The 20,529-nt window shown below is 45.6% G+C and overlaps 2 protein-coding genes across 11 annotated transcripts in view; one reads left to right on the top strand and one right to left on the bottom strand.

Annotated features, from left to right (window-relative positions):
* Positions 1 to 20,529, top strand: part of LOC102894895 (olfactory receptor 2A14) — a 311,951-nt gene that overhangs the window by 41,406 nt on the left and 250,016 nt on the right. The window lies entirely within an intron of this gene.
* Positions 9,256 to 10,464, bottom strand: LOC102895397 (olfactory receptor 10AC1). The gene has a single exon (XM_006910619.2). The coding sequence runs from the start codon at positions 10,405 to 10,407 to the stop codon at positions 9,430 to 9,432; it is 978 nt and encodes a 325-aa protein (XP_006910681.1). The 5' UTR covers positions 10,408 to 10,464; the 3' UTR covers positions 9,256 to 9,429.

Raw genomic sequence — 20,529 nt, 5'->3', positions numbered from 1 at the left:
CTCCCAATATTTACCTATCTGTTTCTATGTAATAGAACATGGATCTTTGATAATATGAGAAGAAAAAAAACAGACACATCTTTATCCACTAACTCTCTAGAATATTTTTGCTAATAACTGTCCAGTATTAGCAAGATACAGGTTTAATTACCTTGAAGATTTGTCACCCTTTGGGACAATAGGTTGGGGAATGGCAATTTCAGTTTATGGTCTTCTTTTCGCGCAGGACATGTAGGATTTCAGGTTTACCTCTGCTCCGTCCACCATCCAGTTAAGCCCAGAACCCAAAGGACCTGGAGCTCTTCCAACCTGAAAGTCCCTTAAAAGCAAAAACTGATGGAACCTTCAGACCGAGAGTTGGAGCCCAGAGCTGAGGGGACACAGTAGAGGTATAAAGAAATCCGAAGGCATCGTGAGGGAGAAGAGAAAGGAAGTGGCACCCACGAGGTGGGATTCCAGATGCAAATAAGGTCGAGTTAGTATGAACTGATGTAGGCGAGTCAAAGGGAAGGGAAAAGAACTGTTGGATGCCATTTCCCGGACAACGCAGTGTGTGATCATCTGATACAAATGTTTCTTTGCTGGTCAAACAAAAATGCGTCTTTCCTCCTTTTCCAAATGCTAAGGTTACAGAAGGTGTGTAAATGTGTAACGGGATGAAAAAAGGGTTAGAAAATAGTAGGTTCGGTATGATCCTGAATTGCAAAGAATAATATACAGGTATTTGGATGTATATAATGGCAGGAACGTAGAGAAAGAACTGTTCATTAAAAGGATGATCATCAAAATATCAGTGGGTTATCCCTGGTACAGATGTATAGCTATTTTTCTTTTCTCCTTTTTGCTCCTCTGTATTTTGAAAAGGGTCTACAATAAACATTTTTCTAATATGAATCCAAATGAAAATTTAAAATTTTATATAGATATGTCATGTTGAGATAGGGTGCTCAGAAATCAACTCCCTGGCCTAATGTCCAACACTGCTGAGTGGGCTTTGGACAGCGCGTGTGAGTGTGAAGGGATGGAGGGGAGGTAACATTAAAATTCCTCTTCAGTGAAGTAGCCGAGACCACAGGTTTCGAATCATTTGTACCAGGAAAGGTAAATCTGCAGATATTGTACTGTGCATACACTCTGGGCTAGGGACAGGATAATCGGTGTTTGCTCTGGCTTTGGTATAAATGGCTCCGTGACTTTTGGCATGTCATTTAATCTCCCTGAGTCTCACTGTCTTCATCTGTGAAACAGGTTTGATTAGACCACTAAAGATCCCTGCAGGCCTGGAAGCCGACGTCTTCCAGTGCGGACGGTATGGTACTCTCCTCTTACCCTGGGTACTGGGGTTCGAGCCTGGAGTCAGATCGTCATGGGTTCCCAACCGCTGTCTGAGGAGATAGGAGTCATTCTCTCCTTTAAGCCCGATTCCCCGACAGAACCAACACTTTACGCGCTGTTGAGACCCCTCGCTCTTGGAGAAAATCCCCTTCCTGCAGTGATGGTGCAGCCCAGACCTGCTGTCTGGCTGAGTCTTTCTCATTGCGCCTTTGCAACTGCCCCACCCCTGCTCGCTTCCTGAGCTCCACCTTCACCCAAGCGTCTGCTTGCCCCAAGGCTTTGCGTTGCAAGGGCGAGTTTGCTTCACTTCCAGGGAACTAGTACTACATCTGGTTCTCCTGCATCTGGTTCCCCTTTCAGTTCTTTCTGCTTCTTTTTATAACCAGAATCAGCATTTCCCTACCTTTTCCCAATGAAATGTCAAGAGCGACTTTGTAGGAAGCAGGTTTGACTGTCGTGCTTCACTCACGACAGCTTCAGGAGTCTTGGGCGCAGCTCATCACCGATGAGCTCTGTCATGAGAGGGCCTGCGTGCCGCTCTGCTTCCTGCCTGTGCACACTAGGAGACGTTTGAAAATGGCTCTGGTCTTCTCCGTGTGACTTGGGATGGTGGCGGGGACGAGAAAGACTTGACAACTAATATTTAATGAGTACTGAATGCTTTGAAAAAATCACCTTGAAATTTGAGGTGGCTTCCTTATTATGCATTAACCTTGGACAGGCACAGTACAACTCATTTTTTGAAAAGAAGTCTTTCCATAATAGATTACTGGCACATATGGACTCAGAGCAACATTTACTTCAAGGTCACCTTGCCTATAGGTTGGAGTAACAAATTAAAATACACTTGATCTTATGTTTCGGAGTCTACATCCTGATGGGTTGTATGGAAAGAGGGAAAAACAAAAACAAATGATATAATATGCCTATTAAAAATATCCTAGTTTTCTGCAGTATAAACAGTCCCTTTGACTTAAATCTTTCTTTTTAATCTTTAATTAAATACTAGTTAAATATTTAATCAAGTCAAAGTTCAACCTTTGATCAGAATGGTTTATTTCTCTCCTTTCTCAAGGTGGCTTCTGGGTGTATGAGAACACCTAATGTTACTGGGATACTGCGGAGCTTGGGGTGAGGGTGTCGAGTTGCTCTTACTTCCTCTGGTGCTGGTGCCGGTGCTGGTCTCTGCAGTGGGCAACTACTCACATCTGTGTGTGTGCACATGGCTGGTTCCTACGGAGGTGCCATTGATCTAGATCTAGCTGTAGCATCCACAGATGACATCTGTGGCTGCAGGACTCATTGTCTTGGCTTCATCAGGGTCTTTTTGTTGAAATTGTCCCACTTCAGGGTTGTCCAATATGACACACACACACACACACACACACACACTCTCTCTCTCTCTCTCTCTCTCTCTCTCTCTCTCTCACGCATGCACGCACGCATACATACCTCCAAGTAGTGACCGTGATTTCTTTTGGGGCCCTGGCTTAGGAAGTCTGCTCTGTAGACCCTTTTCTCTACCAACCTCATCCTCCCTGGCCAGTTCTCTGGTCGAGCTTTCAGAGGCCTCCTGCTCCCATCTACCTCTCGTCCAAGGCATCAGGAGCTTGAGGCAAACGCCCCATGTTCTAGGAGCCAGGAGTGTGTCTCAGATGGCCTGCCAGCACCCTTCTCCATGGCTGCCGCTCTGCTGTCCCACAACCACCTTGGAGTCTCTGGGTCACCCTGAATGATAGTCTCCCACTGAGTCTCCAAATGAGATCAAGAATCATCTCTGTTTTTGGCCCTTTTCTCGCCCCATCACTTCGCCATCCTAAGGGACCTAAGTCTCTCAGAAGAAGAGGTCAGGACACGTATTTGACTGTCTTCTTCTCTTCCTTTCTCATTGCTTTCTCTCTCCCCATATCTGTGCCAGAGGAGAAGGTTGTCCTTCTTGAGGGAACGCAGAGACTTCCCCTGTATCATATCCTCAGTCTCCCGTGCTTCTAGTTTATCAAAATCTCAGTGCTCACATCCAAAGCCTGCGGGTTTTGATTTAGGTGCCTCGGAACACCTGGAAATTTGGAATTAATAAAGACAAAGCTATATTGATCTAATATTCTCAAAGTATTAACTGTTATACCCACTGTTGTCTATACAGTGTCGATCTTGCATGGGGAATCGGCCATCTCTTCTCTGTTCAGCTCATCACACCTGCCCGCAGCGGACAGGTGAGGACTTCCGTTTCAACTCCATGAACTTCCAGCGAGGGAGTTCTTGGATCTCTTCTCCCCATTGGCTCCTTCAGCCTCTGCGCTCCATAAGCCTTCCAGCCCTGACCTAGCATTCAGCTTCTTCTTCTTGGGTTTTGGCCCGGGTTGCTCGTCATTCTGTTCCATTCCTTTCTTTCATGGAAAGAAAGGAAATGAAGGAGTGTGGCCACAATAGGCCTGACCATAGGACCGAGTTGCCACCTGGTGATGAGACTGTGATCACTAAGCATAAGGCACGTGAAATATTTTGCTAAGAGAGCCTGTTTGATTCTTTTTGAGAGGCCCTTCGCAGTTCCTCTAGCTTGGTGTGAGCTAGGACCTGGGTGCGTGCCATGTCCCAGGGAGTGAGAAGGGGAAAACATTATTTGTCAAACTCGGAACAATGCTGTGAGGTAGGCACAGACTTGGCCAGAGCTAGACAATTGGTAAAGAGCCAGCTGCGATGAAAATTGAGATATGTCTGATGTGGAGGTCTCTTCATGCTCTGACGTTCTGAAATTCTCTTGGCAGAAGGAGAAGCAGTATCTCTCTGCTTCAGGATCTTTTCCCTGCCCCAATTAGGCAAAACGATGTTTCTTAATACCTTCAAAAAAGCAGAGAAAAAGAGTTCTGGCCGGGTGTTTCCTGCTGCTTTTAGATACAACTGGCTTCCTGGCCTTCAGATAAGGAAGCTGACTTGCTTTTCTCCCTAGAGTCCTCTGGCTCACTTCCAGGCCTACACATTTGCCTCATTTCTGCCCTAACATTTTAGATCTCTGGCAGGCTGAATAATCCCCTCCTCCACATGTCCACATCCTAATGCCTGGAATCTGTGAATTTCACCTTGTAGGACAAAGAGACTTTGCCGATGTGATTCCATTAAGGATTTTGGGATGGGGAGATTATCTTGGATGATTCAGGTGAACCCAATGTAGTCACATGGATCCTTGTTAGAGGGAGACAAGATCAGAGTCAAAAAGGAAATGGGATGACAGAAGCAAGTGTATGGAGTGTATGGAAGGGGGTCACAAGCCAAGGAATTCAGGTGACCTCTAAAAACTGAAAAGGCAAGGAAAGGGTTCACCTCGGAAGCCTCCAGAAGGAACAAGCCCTGCCAACACCTTGACCTGAGCCTGGTACAATTGATTTTGGACTTCTGGCCTCCAGAATTATATGAATATAAATGCGTGTTGTTTTAAGCCACCACATCTGCGATAATTTGTTACAGCAGCAATAGGATGCTGATACAGACTCTGATCTCTTCCCTTACTCTCCATCCCCAGGTTCCCTGGGCACCGTCTGCAATTAGTGATGCTCCTGCTTTCTTCTCCGTACCTTGCCTCGTCTTCTTGCATCTGACCTCCTTCTCCCTCTCCATCTCTGTCCCTCCGCCCGTGGACTCTGTTTTTGAAATTGCCTGATCATCAGTTCTCCCAGTCATGCGTGCGAATGAGAAACCCTACCTTTTCTAGGAGTAGGTGATTCCTCTGCCAGCCTTGAGTTCCATGATGAGGGATGCCTCTTGCCAGCTCGGTTTAGAGGGGCCGCTCATGTGGTGGGTGTGGGACTATCTGTATCTGAGTCCCTTGACTCCCTTGACCACAGCCTGCGCTGTCTCAGGACACAAGTCACAACAGCCCTATGACTTGCTCACTGTCCAGGTCCCAGTGGCATTCTGCATCACGATGGCTACTTAAATATCTGTCACTGGATACCAGATCGTTACCCCTAATTGCTCTCTTCTGTTTCTCCAAAGGTTCTACAACTTGATAAAAAGATATTAAAATGGCTTCCATCTCAGTTTTGTCTTTGCGTGAGAACAATCAGATCCACGCCTCATCCCCAAATCTTCTAAGTAAAGTGCTTGCTTACTTCCGCAGAGTTTTCAGAGAAGGTTTCTAACATCAATCGGTGACTCTTGTCCCATTCCCTCAGCCTAGTATGAAAGGGTTGGGATTGGAGAGAAAAATTTTGGGGAGAGAGTTGGTGTTCTTTGGTGTTTGTCTTCCTTTACCTACATGCGTGAAGGATGAGAGGGATTCCCTCCACCTTCAGTCTTCCGTTCTCTCGCATTAGTTAAGATGCATCCTTTGAAGTTTAGGGGGCCTGAGGACTGGGAGAAGAGCTGTGGCTCAAAGGGCTTGAGAGGGCAGAGCAGAGAGCAGGAAAAGTGCTGCATAGGCAGCAGGTGGCATTTGTCTTGATGGTACAGCCGAGATGCTCAAGGGTTTCTTATAGAACAGAGGTGGGTTCCATGGAAGTGAGCTGGCCAATGTCACTTCAACTCTCTCCCAAGAGATGACTTGGAGGGGAAATGTGACCCTAACAGAGGGAGTGGACCCACAGGTACCCAGAAGGTGAGGGGGAAACTGCGTGTGGTCAGCGGAGGAGAGAGGAAGGAGAGCAAGGTTTAGGAGTTTTAGGAGTTTTATTTTACATTGGGCTGGCTCCTTTTAATATTGAAAGGAGAATGTTTTGGGGACTGAAAGTGGCTGGAAACCTTTTTATTTCCACAGGAGCCTGGACATTTTGCTACGTGTTATGGGTTTAATCCAAGGCTCAGGGAAGGACTGTCCCCACCGAGCAGGTTTGAGGGTATGATGGTCAGAGGAATAAAGTTATTTTCCACTCATACTCTGAGAATTCAGCATGTCCAATGAGCCAGTTTCTCTTAGTTTCCAGAACATGGTAGAATTGAGATCTGGTGGCCTGGAGCCTGGAAATCCCATCCTGGCTGTGACCTATCCCCCAGACTGTCAAGCCTTTTCCAGTCTCAGATGCACTCTGTGTAGCAGAAGCTGTTTCATCCACCTAGTAGACCACGGCCTGGCTGGAGGCAGCAAGGCCTGGTAGCTAAGGGAAGCTAAATGCCTGCATCTGAATCTTGGCTCCCACTCTGCACATTTTTGACACTGGGCAAGTTAAAGTCTCTGTTGCCTCAGTTTCTTCAATTGTAAAATGGGGAGAATGATGATATTCGTCACATGAGGCTCTTGTGAAGAAGAAATGGGATAATCCATGGAAAGCACTTAGCTGGGTGTCCAATCTTTGGTGAACCCTTAATGAATTTAGGGATTTTTATGTTTGAAATACTTTCAACACTTTAGAAGAAAGGAATTAGACAAACCTATCTACAAATAGAAACTAATTTTTCCCCCTCACACTTTTACTTCTGTCGAGACTTGTAAACGCAACATTTTCTTGTTTTTTTTTTTTTTCTCTTTTGCAAAATACAAGCTGTTCCAACAGTTCTCTGCATCAAACCCAAAGCGCTTTATGTCACCCTTGGGATTTTGTGAGAGATGTTTTGGAAATATCTTTTTAGAAGCTTCACTGGTTGAGATTGCTCCTCAAACTTTGAATTAAGTATAGAAAGCTTCAGAGCTCCCAGCCTGTGGAGATGTAGGAGGCAGCTGGGGGTCATCCCGATGCAGAGGATAGATTCCCCCCGCCCCAGGAAGTCTTCCTCTGGCCAGTGGGGTGGGCATAGGGACACTGAAGCTAGAAGGGAGGCCAAAAAGGAAAGTGAGTATAAGGGCTGGGATTGGTCACCTAAGTGCAAATCTGGGTCCAGAAGCTATTCACTGAGGCAACCAGAACCCTTTCTCGTCTTGCTTGCGTCCCCGTGAACAGTGAGCTTGCTGCCAGTCTCCTGAAAAGTGGGGGCGGGGGAAGAGGGGTGCTGCCCTGAGGAACCGCTGCACAGCCGTCCCCCCTCTCTCCATCTGTCTCTAAGCCCAGTGGAAAAAAACCCAAAGAAATTCCCCAGCTCCCATAAGAAAGATGACTCTTCAGTTCAGACCTTGCTAGATGAGGGTTCCACTTCTCCTTATCCTGAGAAAGGGGGAAAAAAAAACCCTTTTGCATTCGTATTGTGCTGAATTACTTTCAGGGAATTTCCTTAGTTTTCTTTTCTTTTTTTTTTTAGGTGGTCCAGTTTCTTTTTTTCTTTTTTGCATGTATCTGTCCAATTTTCCCAACGTCATTTATGGAAAAGACTGTGTTTCCTCCACTGTATATTCTTGCCTCCTTTGTCATATATTAAGTGAGTGAATATGTGTGGATTTATATCTGGGTTCTCTATTCTGTTCCATTGATCAAAGTGTCTGTTTTTATGCTAGCACCGTGCTGCTTTGATTACTGTAGCTTTGTAGTATAATTCGATATCAGGTAGTGTGACACCTCCAACTTCGTTCTTCTTTCAGGGAATTTCATAGTCACTATCTCATTTTAGAAAGGAGAACATTGAGGCTGGGTTAGGTTCCATAAGGTTTGCGTGATATCACGTATTCCCCAAAACCGATTCCAGGCGGTCTGACGCCAAGGCGCAGAGTAGGTCGGCTCTTTTACTTTTAAAAATTCTAGTGAAGGAAGCACTATAATCTTTACCGATATCACAACCAGCAAATATATATTTAAAATCCTACTCCACCAATTTGAGGTAGCAATAAGATCAGTAGAATAATTTTGAAGGCTTCTGCTTATAAAAGAGATGTTTATTCAGAGAAAAAAAATATCTATTTCACATATCCTTGAAAAATGACTTTAAGATGTCTAGATTGTCCAAATATTTACTCTAGAGTTCTAAGGAAAACAATGAATTATTAAATATTAGTAAAACTAGCATATTACTTTTAAAAATTAAGCTTATAATATGAAGTTATATTTGTTATGATCTACATGTGCCTTTTATGGTTGGGACCTGTGCATTAAAAATAGGTACTGCTTTTGCACATTTTATAAGGAAATCGAGTATTTATTTCACTATTTTAAATTAATTTAAAAGTTTATAATACTTTTATTTTATGATACATTTTGGCCAGGTAGAGGATTAATTTAATAACAATTTTTAGTTTGGAGAACTAGCCCTTTATTTATAATATTGTTCTTTTTTATATTTTTTCTATCGAGGTATAATTGACCTAACATTATATTAATTTCAGGCAGGTGTATAATGGAATGATTTGATATTTGTATATATTGCAAAATGATCACCACTATAAGGTCAGCTAATTCCCATCACCATACATAGTTATAAATTTTCTTTCTCGTGATGATAATAATATTCAAGATCCTAGCTACTTTCTAATCTGCAGTACTGTATTAACTATAGTCACAGTGTTGTTCTTATAGGAAAATATGATTTATATCATGTCATACTTTTTAAAAGTAAATTTCCAAGAATATTGTGGGTAAAATGGTCTTAAAAAAATAGGAGTGAATTTCTTCTGAATTTTCTCATTTCGACTACTCATGCAGCAAAATATTTTGTCAGTGATAAGCCACTTTTGGGTTCAGTAGTGACACTGGACAAAGCTGAAATAGGCTCATATTTGCAAACGTGACCATGCCATCCTGAACCTCCTTGGAGCCCCTTCCCTTGCCCATGGCCAGGACGGAACTGCACCTTCCACAGAAACCACAAATCCCGAAGCCCTGACAGGTAACTGATGTCACCGTGGAGTTGGATGGGTTGAGGGAAGGAGGGCTACCTCCCACAGCACACAGCAGGCCTTCCTGCAAATCACATGCGGCTTTGACCTTCCCCTGAAATCCCTTCTCCAGCCACAGCTGCCTCTTTCCTGGTAACCTAGACTTCCTCAGTCAGGTGCCTGTGCATGATTTTTTTTCAAGACAGAGCGGTGTGAAGAAGTAGGCATCCCATGTGGAGAAGGAGGTGATGGAAGCAGCCAGGGAGCGGTGGAGGAGGGGGCGACTGTTGGGTCGGGGCCCTATGTGAGCACTTCGAGGTTCTCTTTCCTGAATCTGGTCCTTGAGTCCCCCCTGGTGGCGCTCCCGATGCAGACACCTCCTGAGAGATGAAACTTTAGGTGGCAGAGCTGCCCACTCTGGCCTGCTGTCAGTGTTGACACAGACTCTGACCCTGGGGTTGGCTAGGCCGCCACCGCCCCAGCACCCTGCGGATGGCGGCAGTGATCTCACGGTTGCGCAGACTGTAGATGAGCGGGTAGAGCAGCGGGGTGATGTTGGTGTAGACGAGTGCCACCGTTCGATCACGCCGCGGGGAGTAGCTGGCTTTGGGCCGCACGTACATGAAGGTGGCGCAGCCATAGTGCAGGAAGGTGACGACCAGGTGCGAGGCGCAGGTGGAGGCGGCCTTGCGCCGGCCCTCGGGGGAGCGCAGGCGGCGTAGGACGGCAGCGATGGCCCCGTAGGAGGCCAAGATGAGCATCGAGGGCAGCAGCAGCAGCACCAGGCAGGCGCCGAGCAGCGGTAGCTCGTCCGTGTAGCTCCGCGTGCAGGCCAGGTGCAGTAGAGCCGTGATGTCGCAAAAGAAATGCACCAGCAGGCGGGAGCCGCAGAAAGGCAGGTGGAAGACCGCCACTGTGAGCCCCACAGACACCATCAGCCCTCCGAGGCAGCAGGCCAGGGCCAGTCGCGCGCACAGCCCGGGGGTCACCACGGCCGCATAGCGCAGGGGGTGGCAGATGGCCACATAGCGGTCATAAGCCATGGCGGCCAGCAGGAAGCACTCGGCTCCGCCCAGTGCCACGAACAGGTGCATCTGGACTGCGCAGCCCAGGAAAGAGATGGGGCTGCCCCTGCTGAGGCTGGGAGAGGCCAGGTCGGCCAGGGAGCGGGGCACCACCACTAGTGTGTAGCAGAGCTCAATGGATGACAGCTGGCACAGGAAAAGCAGCATGGGCGGCCGGCTGGGCACTGAGGCCACCGCCACCAGGATGAGCAGGTTCCCGCTTAAGGTGGCCAGGTGCACTGCCAGCAACAGCAGGAAGAGAGCGGGCCTCAGGTGTGGGAACTCAGAGAATCCCTGAAGGAGAAAGCCCCAGGGCATGGTGGCATTGCTGAGGCTGTCCATGCGCGGGCCCACTCAAAGGCTCCTGCGGGACAGAAACGAGGGAAGGGCCAGCTTGTGGGTACCACCATCCAGCAGTGCTGTTGGAGAAAGTGCTGGCAGAAGTTAGAGGGTGGGAGGGAGTAATGGCTGCAGAGACGGGTGGAGTGTTCGCCCAGTCCATTCCCAGCCCCCCTCCCCATGAAAGACGTTTCATTAACTTGTTCAGAAAAGGTTTTCCTCCCCACTGGACTAGAATTCCCGTAGAAGCTTTTTCAACATGCTTTTCCCAAGGAAGCCTGGAATTTGGGCCCTTTCCTTATAATGCATCATCCTGACCACCTACCAAGAATTCCCTGCCCTCAGACTCCAGTTACTATTCTGAAGGGCCTGTCTAGCCACAAGGTTTTTGTCGCTTCAGCCTTAGCTCCCCAAGGAGGAAATGTGTCTTTGGTCTCTGCTTCTGTTTCCTCCTCCCTGCCCTCCTCTGTTACGTCTGAGCTGCTTTCTGTGGTGTGTCACAGGATCAGAAAAACATAATGTAGACGAAGACCTTGGAGATCACCTCCTACAGCCTCATAATTTTAAAGAGAAAAATAAAGCTAGGGGGTGGTGAAGGACTTAACTGCCCATAGAAAATTATAAACAGGATCCGCATTCCTGAGGCTGAATCTGGAACTTCCTGTGACAAGCGAAGTTGTAAAATAAAAAGGTCACTGGGATCAGTGAACCCATTTTGATTGAGCTTTAAATGGAGACCCTGGTTTGTGCCAGGTGCTGAGGCGGGTACTTAGGCAGCTGGGGATGTTAGTGGGAGGGGCTCGCTGGGCACATCAGGACCAGTAGGTCCCTCACGTTTTTATTAGCGCCCTCGGCATGAGAAAAGATGTGTATCTGTTCTAACTCGCCTTTCCCAGTTAGCAGTACACTCCAAAATTGCTGACTGAACACGGTTTCTTTCTAAGCATTGTTGTGACTCATTTGCAGCCAACATTTGGAAAACATTGATAGCGCGTAGGTCGACTGTGCTTGTTATCAACCTCTGGAGTGAAGGAACATGAGCTGGTAAGAAATTCAAGGTCATGAAAACCGGAGGATGTGTGAGTTTCCAAGTAGTTATTCATGGTATCTTTTCTTTCCTTACCTCTTTTTATTAATTTTAATTGTAAACTTGACTATTATTTCCTCGTGACTCTGAGTCACGGTTTACAAGCGACATTGGAAGCTGATTTTGTGCGTAGTTGTTGGTATACCATAGAGCTCAGTAGCGATCAAGCTGGGTCAAGGGCACCAGGTAGAATCGGATGAAAGAACTGAAAGGAATGCTGGGAGCTTGGCTAATGCTCCTTCTTGAGAAGAGAATTCTGAGGATTTATATATATCGGTGTCACCCAGTGCTTTTTCTTGTCACCCGAGGGGAGCATCTTCAAATAGATGCTTGCAGTCTCAAGGAGGATGACTAAGGTGAGTTTTTTTTGGGGGGGGGGTAGGTCTGAGGGAGGTACAGTTATTTCATATCTCTTTTACAATTCTTGCTATTTTTTTTTTTTTTTTGGCCGATACTCAGTCTATTGAACAAATTTAACAAAGCTCTTTTTGCTGAGTGGCCCCCTTCCTTGCCAGGTGTTGTAAGTTGCAGGTGTGAATAAGAGAAGCCTGGCTGTCCTGGAGGCTGGGGCAGGGGGACACCGCTGGAGGACCCCTGGCAGCTCTCTTCACTCAGCCCCCGCTCACTCCCCCTTTACTTCTTCCTTTTTGTCTCCTTGGAGGTGCAGGGGCTGGGGGGCCAAGACACAGAAACAATCCAGGTTTTTTGCCCTCATGTTCGTACTGCACAGAAATGGAGGTGACAAGAACGGCCAGGTGGGGGCACCGATGACTGTACACGGAAGGAACGTCATGTTTTATAAACTCGGCTGTGCAAAGCCAGCCAGACAGGCCAATTAAACCAAAGGGAGACTGAAGAGTGTTTCTACTTGAGGAGCGTTTTAGGAGGATTTGTTGTAAGCTCTCAGGATGTGTGCTAGACAGGTCTTTCCTTTGGGATGGTTAGGGGTACAGACACTTTCAAAACTTCAGTGGTTTCGTCTATTCAAAACCCCGCCCCATCCTCCTGGGAGAAGCTGCAGGGGGAAGGGGAATGGCCACAAGGCCTGCCTGAGACCCCCAGGGGGGGCAGATATTCTCACTCTTCCAGGTGGTTAATAACATCAACGATAATAGCTATGCTTAAGAGAGGGGCAGGCAAATGCTCATAAGGCCTTTGCATAGTTAACTCAATAAACCCTAGCGACAACCCGATGAGGTAGGCAGATTCTTAATACTCATCTTACAGGTGAGGAAATTGAGGCCTAAAGAAATTATATATCGTGAGCTAGTTAGTGGCAAAATCAGGCAACCCATCCTTGACAGTCTGTGGTCCCACCCACTATTCAGTCTTCCTTATACCTCTCCCCCATATCCTTCCCATGTTGGACCTAACAGCCTGCCCCCATCCTGCTCACCTACCCGCCGCCCAGAAATTAGGTACACTCTCCTAGGCATTTCTGTCCTCAGATTTCCCTTTGATGACATTTCTCTTGAGGACACGTGGATGTGAGCAGAAATACAGATAATCTAAGATAGCCAATCTAAAAATAATTTCTCCTTAGCTTTGACATTCATTGCTGCTATTGTGATTGTTCTGGCAGATCTGCTTTCCTAATTGTGTAAGGCTCCATGGAGCACCCACAGAGAAATGGCTGGCTGGTGGCCCAGGACATCTGGATGTGGCTGGAAGCCTTGCTGGGCTGGGGCTGCAGAGCTGGGGTTCACTTTTCACTGCGTAAAATAATTGAAATTATCTGTAATGATGTCTTTTAATTGGTTGTTTTAATAGTCAGTGGAAGCACTTGTAGGGAGAGGTGATGAAATGAAAGATGCGAGAGGCAGACAGGTCAGGCCTCTCCGGGTCTTGAGGATTCCGTTGAATGCTGAACTGGGATGGAGCTTAAAGGTCAAATGGTCCAGACCCTCATGTTATAACTAGTAAGGCCCGGAGAGGTCACGTGACCAGCCTGTTGGCGGCAGAGCTCAACAAGGGCCCGGGTCTCACAGCTCCTGGCTGATGGTTCCATTTCTACAAGATTTTGTTTTCCTGAGCATATTGATTAGTATTATTATTTACGAAAGCACCAACGGTGAGCTCACAGAAAAATCAGATCATCGTCCCACAGGACGCTAAATTTAAAAGATAAATATGCCTAAATTCCCCTAACTTGACTTAATAATCTGTCATGGACCTCTGGTCTATGAATTTATACAAGTTGTTCTGGAATTTATTTTCATCCAGGGCTTTTTTTTTTTTTTTTTTTTTAAGGAAAAACACACATTGTACATTCAAAAGATGGTTTTTTCTTATCCTTTACCCTTGGTGAAGTAGAAAGAATCCTGAAGTCTAAATTTTTGCTTTGTTATTTGCTGGATCCTTGCTTTGAGGTGGGAACAAGTTAGTTAACACTTCAAAAGCCTTGCTTCCTCACTGTTGAGTGGAGGTAACAAAGGAGGGACTTGTGAAAAGTTCATGAGATAACATGCAAAAACTAGCTCAGGACCCCATGTATAGTAAGCAAGCACGCAAAAGGCTGAAAAGCATTATCATCTTAGCTTTATCCTCCATGATTTGACAGGCTTATGTCGTATTTCCTCCGAGTATTTATCTTTCCACTGTGAAAATATTCTCACTTAATTGTCTTTTCAGATGCTTTCCTAGTGTTATGTCTGTCTTTCTAGGGTCCAAGAAGCAGAAGTATATATAATATTCTGGATTTAGGAAACTCAGGGAGATATAAGTAGACAAAGATGTAGATAAATCTACCTACTTCTCTCTCTCTCTCTCTCTCTCTCTCTCTCTCTCTCTCTTGCTCTATCTCTCTCTTTCTCTCTCTCTCTCCTCTCCCCTCCCTCCTCCTTCCTTTCTTCCTTCCTTCCTTATTTCCTTTCTTTGTCATAGTCGTCATCATCATAATCCTCCTCCTCATCGTCATCAGCTCTCTCTCTTTCTTTCTGTCTTTCTATTTTTCTCCTAGCTCTCCTATTGTCTTTGTGAGACTCTGGACTCTGGAAGAAGACATCTGTGGGTTCAAACCCTGGCTCGACCACTTACTTACATTATCTTTGACGGACGTGCTCAATTTCCCTGATCCTCAATCTCGTTACATCTAAATGGGGATAATGGTCTCTAATTCCTAGGGTTGTTGTGAGAAGTGGGCACCCAACAAAGGGAGCCTACAACACAGTACCAGGCAGAAGGTCGGTGGTTATTAACCGTATTGCGTGAGGAAAGAGTAAAGATGGGGAATATACAAAATGGAGTCACTTTAACCGAGCTGCTAAAATGATTAACATTATGAAGTTTGAAGCATTGAGGAAAGACTCTGTTTTTGTTCTGACTAGTCTGGGAACTTAAACTTTTTGAACTTTCTAGTCTTTGGTCAATGCCTAGATATACGTCTGGACATACAGCAGACCTCCAGATAACCCTCTGAGTTCCCCACTGAAGGACTCACATATCCAGACCTCTTGACATCCACCTCATATCCATTATCTAGACCACTGGACGTGACCGGGCCTCCTGGCACCATCCTCTAGACCACCTGGCACCTTCCTCTAGACCACCTGGCACCTTCCTCTAGACCACCTGGCACCATCCTCTAGACCACCTGGCACCTTCCTCTAGACTACCTGGCACCATCCTCTAGATCACCTGGCACCATCCTCTAGACCATCTGACCATCCTCTAGACCACCTGGCACCTTCCTCTAGACTACCTGGCACCATCCTCTAGATCACCTGGCACCATCCTCTAGACCATCTGGCATCATCCTCTAGACCGCCTGGCACCTTCCTCTAGACCTCTTGACATCTAATAACCATCCTGGACCAATCCTAGGGCTGAAAATATAGGACTGATAATTCTTAATACCCTTTTTTACTATAAGAATTCTATGTTTCTTTCTTCTTTGAAACACTTTTGGTTTTTTTTTTTTTTTTTTTTGCGCAGCCATGTGCCTAGTTTGCAAACTCTAATAAATCTTGAATAAATCTTTATCACTTATTTCTAGCCAAATCCTCCAGACTCTTTCTGAGCTCCTTTGACAATTGCAGAATCATGGAAGCCTGACAACTATAACTTCTGGGATGACTCCTTTCCTTATGTCATCAACCTTTGTCTTGGTTGTAACTTGAAACTCATTAACTTACATACATTTTCATTATTATGTATTTCAAATTTAGATTTGTTTTCTGAAATAAAAATCCCTGAATTAACACTCATTCACTATTTTCTCGCTCTGTCATGCACACTTAACATCTTTTTGTGTTTTTTTCCTTCATTGGTTTGGTAATTCTTTTACTCAGAAGAGCTAAATATCATCTCTGGAGGCAGAAATTTTACTGCGTGCTCCATCTTCCAACCATTTATGGTCTCAGCCTCAACCCCATCCCTCTTCCCCAGGATATATGCCCCTTCTCTTTTCTGGCATGGTGTTTCTGTCTTATGAGCCAGTTCCTTTTCCATGATAAAGCAGTCTACTGAGTCCTTGATAACTAAATTTGGTAAGACAGGTTGTCAAAGCCTTTTTGAAAATCTAAATAAAAGAAAGTCATTGTTACTTTCTTATTGGCATCTTTATCTCCTAAAAGCATTTAAATAGATCTAATAGAATATGTTTTCCTTAGAAAAACATCCTTGCTTTTTCCCCCCTAATAGTGTTTTCTGAAGTATTTAGTGATCCCACATGTCATAAAAGTGAGATGCCTTTGATATTTCCTGTGTCTCCTCTGGAGCTCTACTTAAATTGATGGTTACAGGGCACTCTGTTAGTTCTCTGGCTCTGGGTCAATACCTTACCTTGGGTTTTGCATTTTGGCCAACACTTACTCTTCAAGTTTCCTGACAATTCAGAATTATAGCAACGTGTGCACTTGCGTTTAGAGCACCCTAAACAGTTATTACTGTTTGTTCTCTCTCTTTTTTTTAATAATTAAAAAAATTTTTGTTTAAAATTACAGTTGGCATAGTTCTCTTTTCTTAAATCAATTGTAGGAAGAGGGCTTTGAGCAAGGTGTCATTTCAGGCTTCATGCTCTCTTTTATTTTCATCTGAAGAGGAGCTTTGAACCATACAAACCTAGGAGTCCTACTGGTTTTAGAGCTTGTTCTCTGCCTTTGATGCTTTTAAAGAAACTCTCTGCTTGAACAAAGCAGCATCCATTTAAATTGATATCTCTGACCCAGGCTTCTGCTGGAGGAAGAGGGCTATGCTTCAGAAATGAGCACTTTAATGTTCAACATCAAAATTGTCTGGCTAAGAGACTGTCCCAATTCCGGGAAGGTCATCTTTATTGCACACAAATGTGTGATCATCGTATTGTGACATTTTGAAAAGTATTCTAGGCCTGAGGGTCAGTTATTTTATCTACCTGGAAAAATATTAGCATCTTTGCTCTATAGGGACACTAGTTTGTTTTCTAAATTTATTTTTAAAATCAGCTATCATTTTCCCTGAAGTTGGTTTTAATTGAAAATACTTTTAATTTCTAAACTGCATCTCGTGCCACAAAACAGCAAGAGGGCTCCCTCAAAATCCAAGAAGACCCTCCTTCTGGAAGATGCTAGAACTAAGGAACAGGGTGAGGCAGCTGTTTGGATGAGGAAGTCAGGGCTACCTCAATGGTGCTGGGGTATTTTCATGATTTACTAAAATGAAAAAACAAAACGAAACATTGGTGAGGGAAACAAAGCCACCATCCAGGAGAGAGCCCGGCCGCTGTCTTTGGAACACTGTCGGAAAGCCAGGGGCCCCTCAGGAACCCTTCGCCTGTGAGGTTACATGCACAGGTGTGGCTTCAGGAGCTCTTTTTCTTGGGACAGTCTTCCTGCCCTCCTACTGCCCACCCCCACATTTCCAGGATAGACTCCTGTGGTTGCTGAGAAAAAGCAACAGAGGCCTAGATGAAATGAGATGGAATGCACAGGATTCAGACAGCCCAGGGGTGGACTCTGATGGGGGACCAGGTCTCCTTCAAGGGGGATGGGTCACTATGGTTGGTGCGATTTGGGGCCTGGGGGTTCAGTTCTTTGGCCGGGAAGCAAGGAATAAATGGAGCCACTGAAGATGCCGTGACAGGAAGTTTTTGTGCGGTTAAATCTTTGTGTCTATGGAGCTAAAAATCATGGATCACCTTCATGAATACTCTCTATTCTGCCTCTAAGAGTTGAAGAGATAATATTTTCCTCAATTCTAGTCTTACACCTTGTTCTATAGAAACAACATATCGTTGAATGCCTCTCACCATGAGAACTTCTGTTCCCTTGAGAAGAAGACAGGGCTCTCCCATGTTTAGATAGGAAAGCTGAGGCAGAAGAGGTGCATTTGGGCAAAGATATTGAATAAAAATATGTTCAGAACCTAAAAACCCTGGCATCTGTAGCTCCTGTTCCTCACACCCCACCCCACCTCAGAACCTGCAAAACTGAGGGGTTCCACAAGGTACAGCACACTGAGCACTGTGTGCTCCAAGATTTACTGATGTGGGGAATGGGGTCTGAACTACGTGGTGTGGGAAGAAATGCTTCTCTCGCAAGCAGTTTCCTCTTTGGGGAAGCGTTTGGGTTTCCTTGTGTCCGTACGCCGACCTTTGCCTACCCTGCAAATGCTGGGCTTCTCCTTACCTGGACGCGGAGAGAGATGACTTGGAGATGAGTGGAGAGGAGGCTCAGACCATGGTGACTGGAGGTTAGAGAGATCACAGGAAAGTGAAAACCAGCGTTACAGAGTTGCAGTGGGCGGCTGTAGAGGGGAAGGAGGGCTCGAAATAGAAGAATAAGAGAGGGAGAGGCTGCAGGAGTGGAGAGCACCCGGAGGGATCTCCACGGTAGTGTCTGGTTAGCCGTGTCTGGCTGGTACTTTAACCTTAGCTTGCTATTTATCCCTGGAGAGGTGGGGAGAGAGGAGAGGAGTACGCATCCTTTCCAGAGGGAGGGAGGGCAAGGGCAAAGCTTCTGTGATTAAAGCACGCACTGCGAAACCCTCCTCGAGGCTGGAGTCAGGAGGGGCTTGGCACGCATACAATGATTCTGCAACTGTCCAAAGAGAAACAGCTCTTCCTATGTCACGTGGCCCACCTGTCCAAGGTGCTGCCTGTCCCTTTGGGGCAACGCTCTTTCCGTAGAGTGTTCCTTGCTCCTCTCTCATCGTAACAATCCCCATCTCTGTGTGCTGGACCAGGTGGCAGCTCCAGAACCCGTAGTGAAGTGTCAGGCGCCTGATAGGTCTACGATGTGTTAGTTTGTCCAATGGTGAGAGCAGGAGCTTGCCGTTCAGGTGCATGGATGAATCAATCCTCTTTCTAACTCTCACATGTGTGCAAGGACCCAGGAAACTGCACTAGGAAGCCTCCATCAGTGGATACTCCTGACCCTGAAGTATGAACTAGACAACTCTGGCAGGTCCTTCCAGGTTTGGGAACTGAAGGCCTGCTTTTGGTTTTTCGGTTATTATTCTGCACATCCATGAGTATATGTGTGTCAGCATCGTAGGACTCTACGAGGTCATACTGTTCTAATTCATTTGCTTGTTTATTTATTCATTGATTCAACAATTCAGCACATGTTTATTGAGTACATTATATGCGCCAGGCTTGGATCTAGGTACTGGGGTATAAATCGGGGAGCAGAACAGACAAAACTGCCTGTCCTCATGGAGCTTACATTCTAGAGAGAAAAGAGAGGCAGTAGCTGAATTAGGTAAACTTTATAGTATATTTGGAAGTGGATAAGTCCAGTGGAGAAAAATAAAGGCAGGACAGGGGAGGGGGTGACATGTACATCGAAATAGGATGTTTGAGGAAGACATTTGATCCAAAACTTGAAGAAGGTAAAGAAGTCAGTCATGGATATCTGGGGGACGAACATTCCAGGCAGAAGAATTAGCCAGCCAGAGACCCTGAGTGGGGAGCAGGCCTCGGGTATTTGAGGGACAGTGAGGAGGCCAGTGTCTGGGGTAGAATGAGTGAGGACAGAATAGCAACAGGTGAGGTCAGAAAAGTAGGTGTGGCCAGTAGGGGGCGCTCAGGTGATTGTGAGAACTTGGCTTGCATTCTGTGAGATGGGGAGCCACTGGAGCCTTCCTTGGAGGACTGGAATGCTAAAAAGGATCACCACCTGCTGTGTTGAGAATAGACTGTAGGGGAACGGGGTGCATTACAATAATCTAAGTGAGGGAAAATACGACTTGAATGAGGTTAGCAGTAGAAGTGAGATGTATTTGGATTCTGAAAATGTGTTAAATGTAGAGCCAGCGGAATTTCCTGTTGGACTGGGTACACGGGGTGAAAGAGAGGGGTTAAAATGACTTTATTTATTTATTTTTTTGCCTGAGCAACAGGAAGGAGAGAGGTGTCATTACCTGAGGTGAAGAAGACATTAGGTAGAGCAAGTTTGAGGAGGAGAAGTTGTCAGAAGTTCAGGGTGGGGCATATTAAGTTTGAGATTTCTGTTAGATGTCCAGGTGGATCTGTCTAATTGACAGTTGGGCATATGATCTGCAGTTCACAGGAGATGTCCAAGTTAGAAGTAATTTGAAGTTATCAGTTATAGGTGATGTTTAAAGTCATGAAATTAATGGTGAGGTCATTATGGAAATGAATATAGTTAGAGAAAATAAGGGTCCCCAAACTGAACCCAGTGGTATCCACAGTTAGGACTTCAATTTATAAGAAGACACCAGAAAGGAAGTCTGGGGTGGGGGAATGCGGGGGAGTCTACAGTCTCCATTTTCCAGCTGAGTAAACCACATACTGTGTTCCGCCACTCAATTTGCACATGTCCACCATCATAGAATATTTATAAGGAACATGATTCCATGACATGGTTGGATGACTTCTCCTATTGATAATAAACAATAATTTTAATCCTATACAAGTCTTCCATTAAAGATAATATAAGGCGTTGAATGGTGGTCATATGGGAAGCAGAGGAATCCTTCCCATGTCTCCTTCTTCCAAAGTGCCAGGAGCTACACCAGAAGCTGGAGGTGAGGGCAGAAGCCAATCCCCATGGAGAAGGAAACAACATTCTGGGTTCTAAAATTCTAGGTTCTTATGC

The sequence above is a fragment of the Pteropus alecto genome, unplaced genomic scaffold, assembly GCF_000325575.1.
Source record: "Pteropus alecto unplaced genomic scaffold, ASM32557v1 scaffold22, whole genome shotgun sequence".
Lineage (NCBI taxonomy): Eukaryota > Metazoa > Chordata > Mammalia > Chiroptera > Pteropodidae > Pteropus > Pteropus alecto.
This window is presented reverse-complemented; position numbering and strand designations above follow the sequence as displayed.

What these genes read in the sequence shown, in the direction of transcription:
- LOC102895397 (XM_006910619.2), bottom strand. Translation starts at nt 10,407, where the DNA reads ATGGACAGCCTCAGCAATGCCACCATGCCCTGGGGCTTTCTCCTTCAG.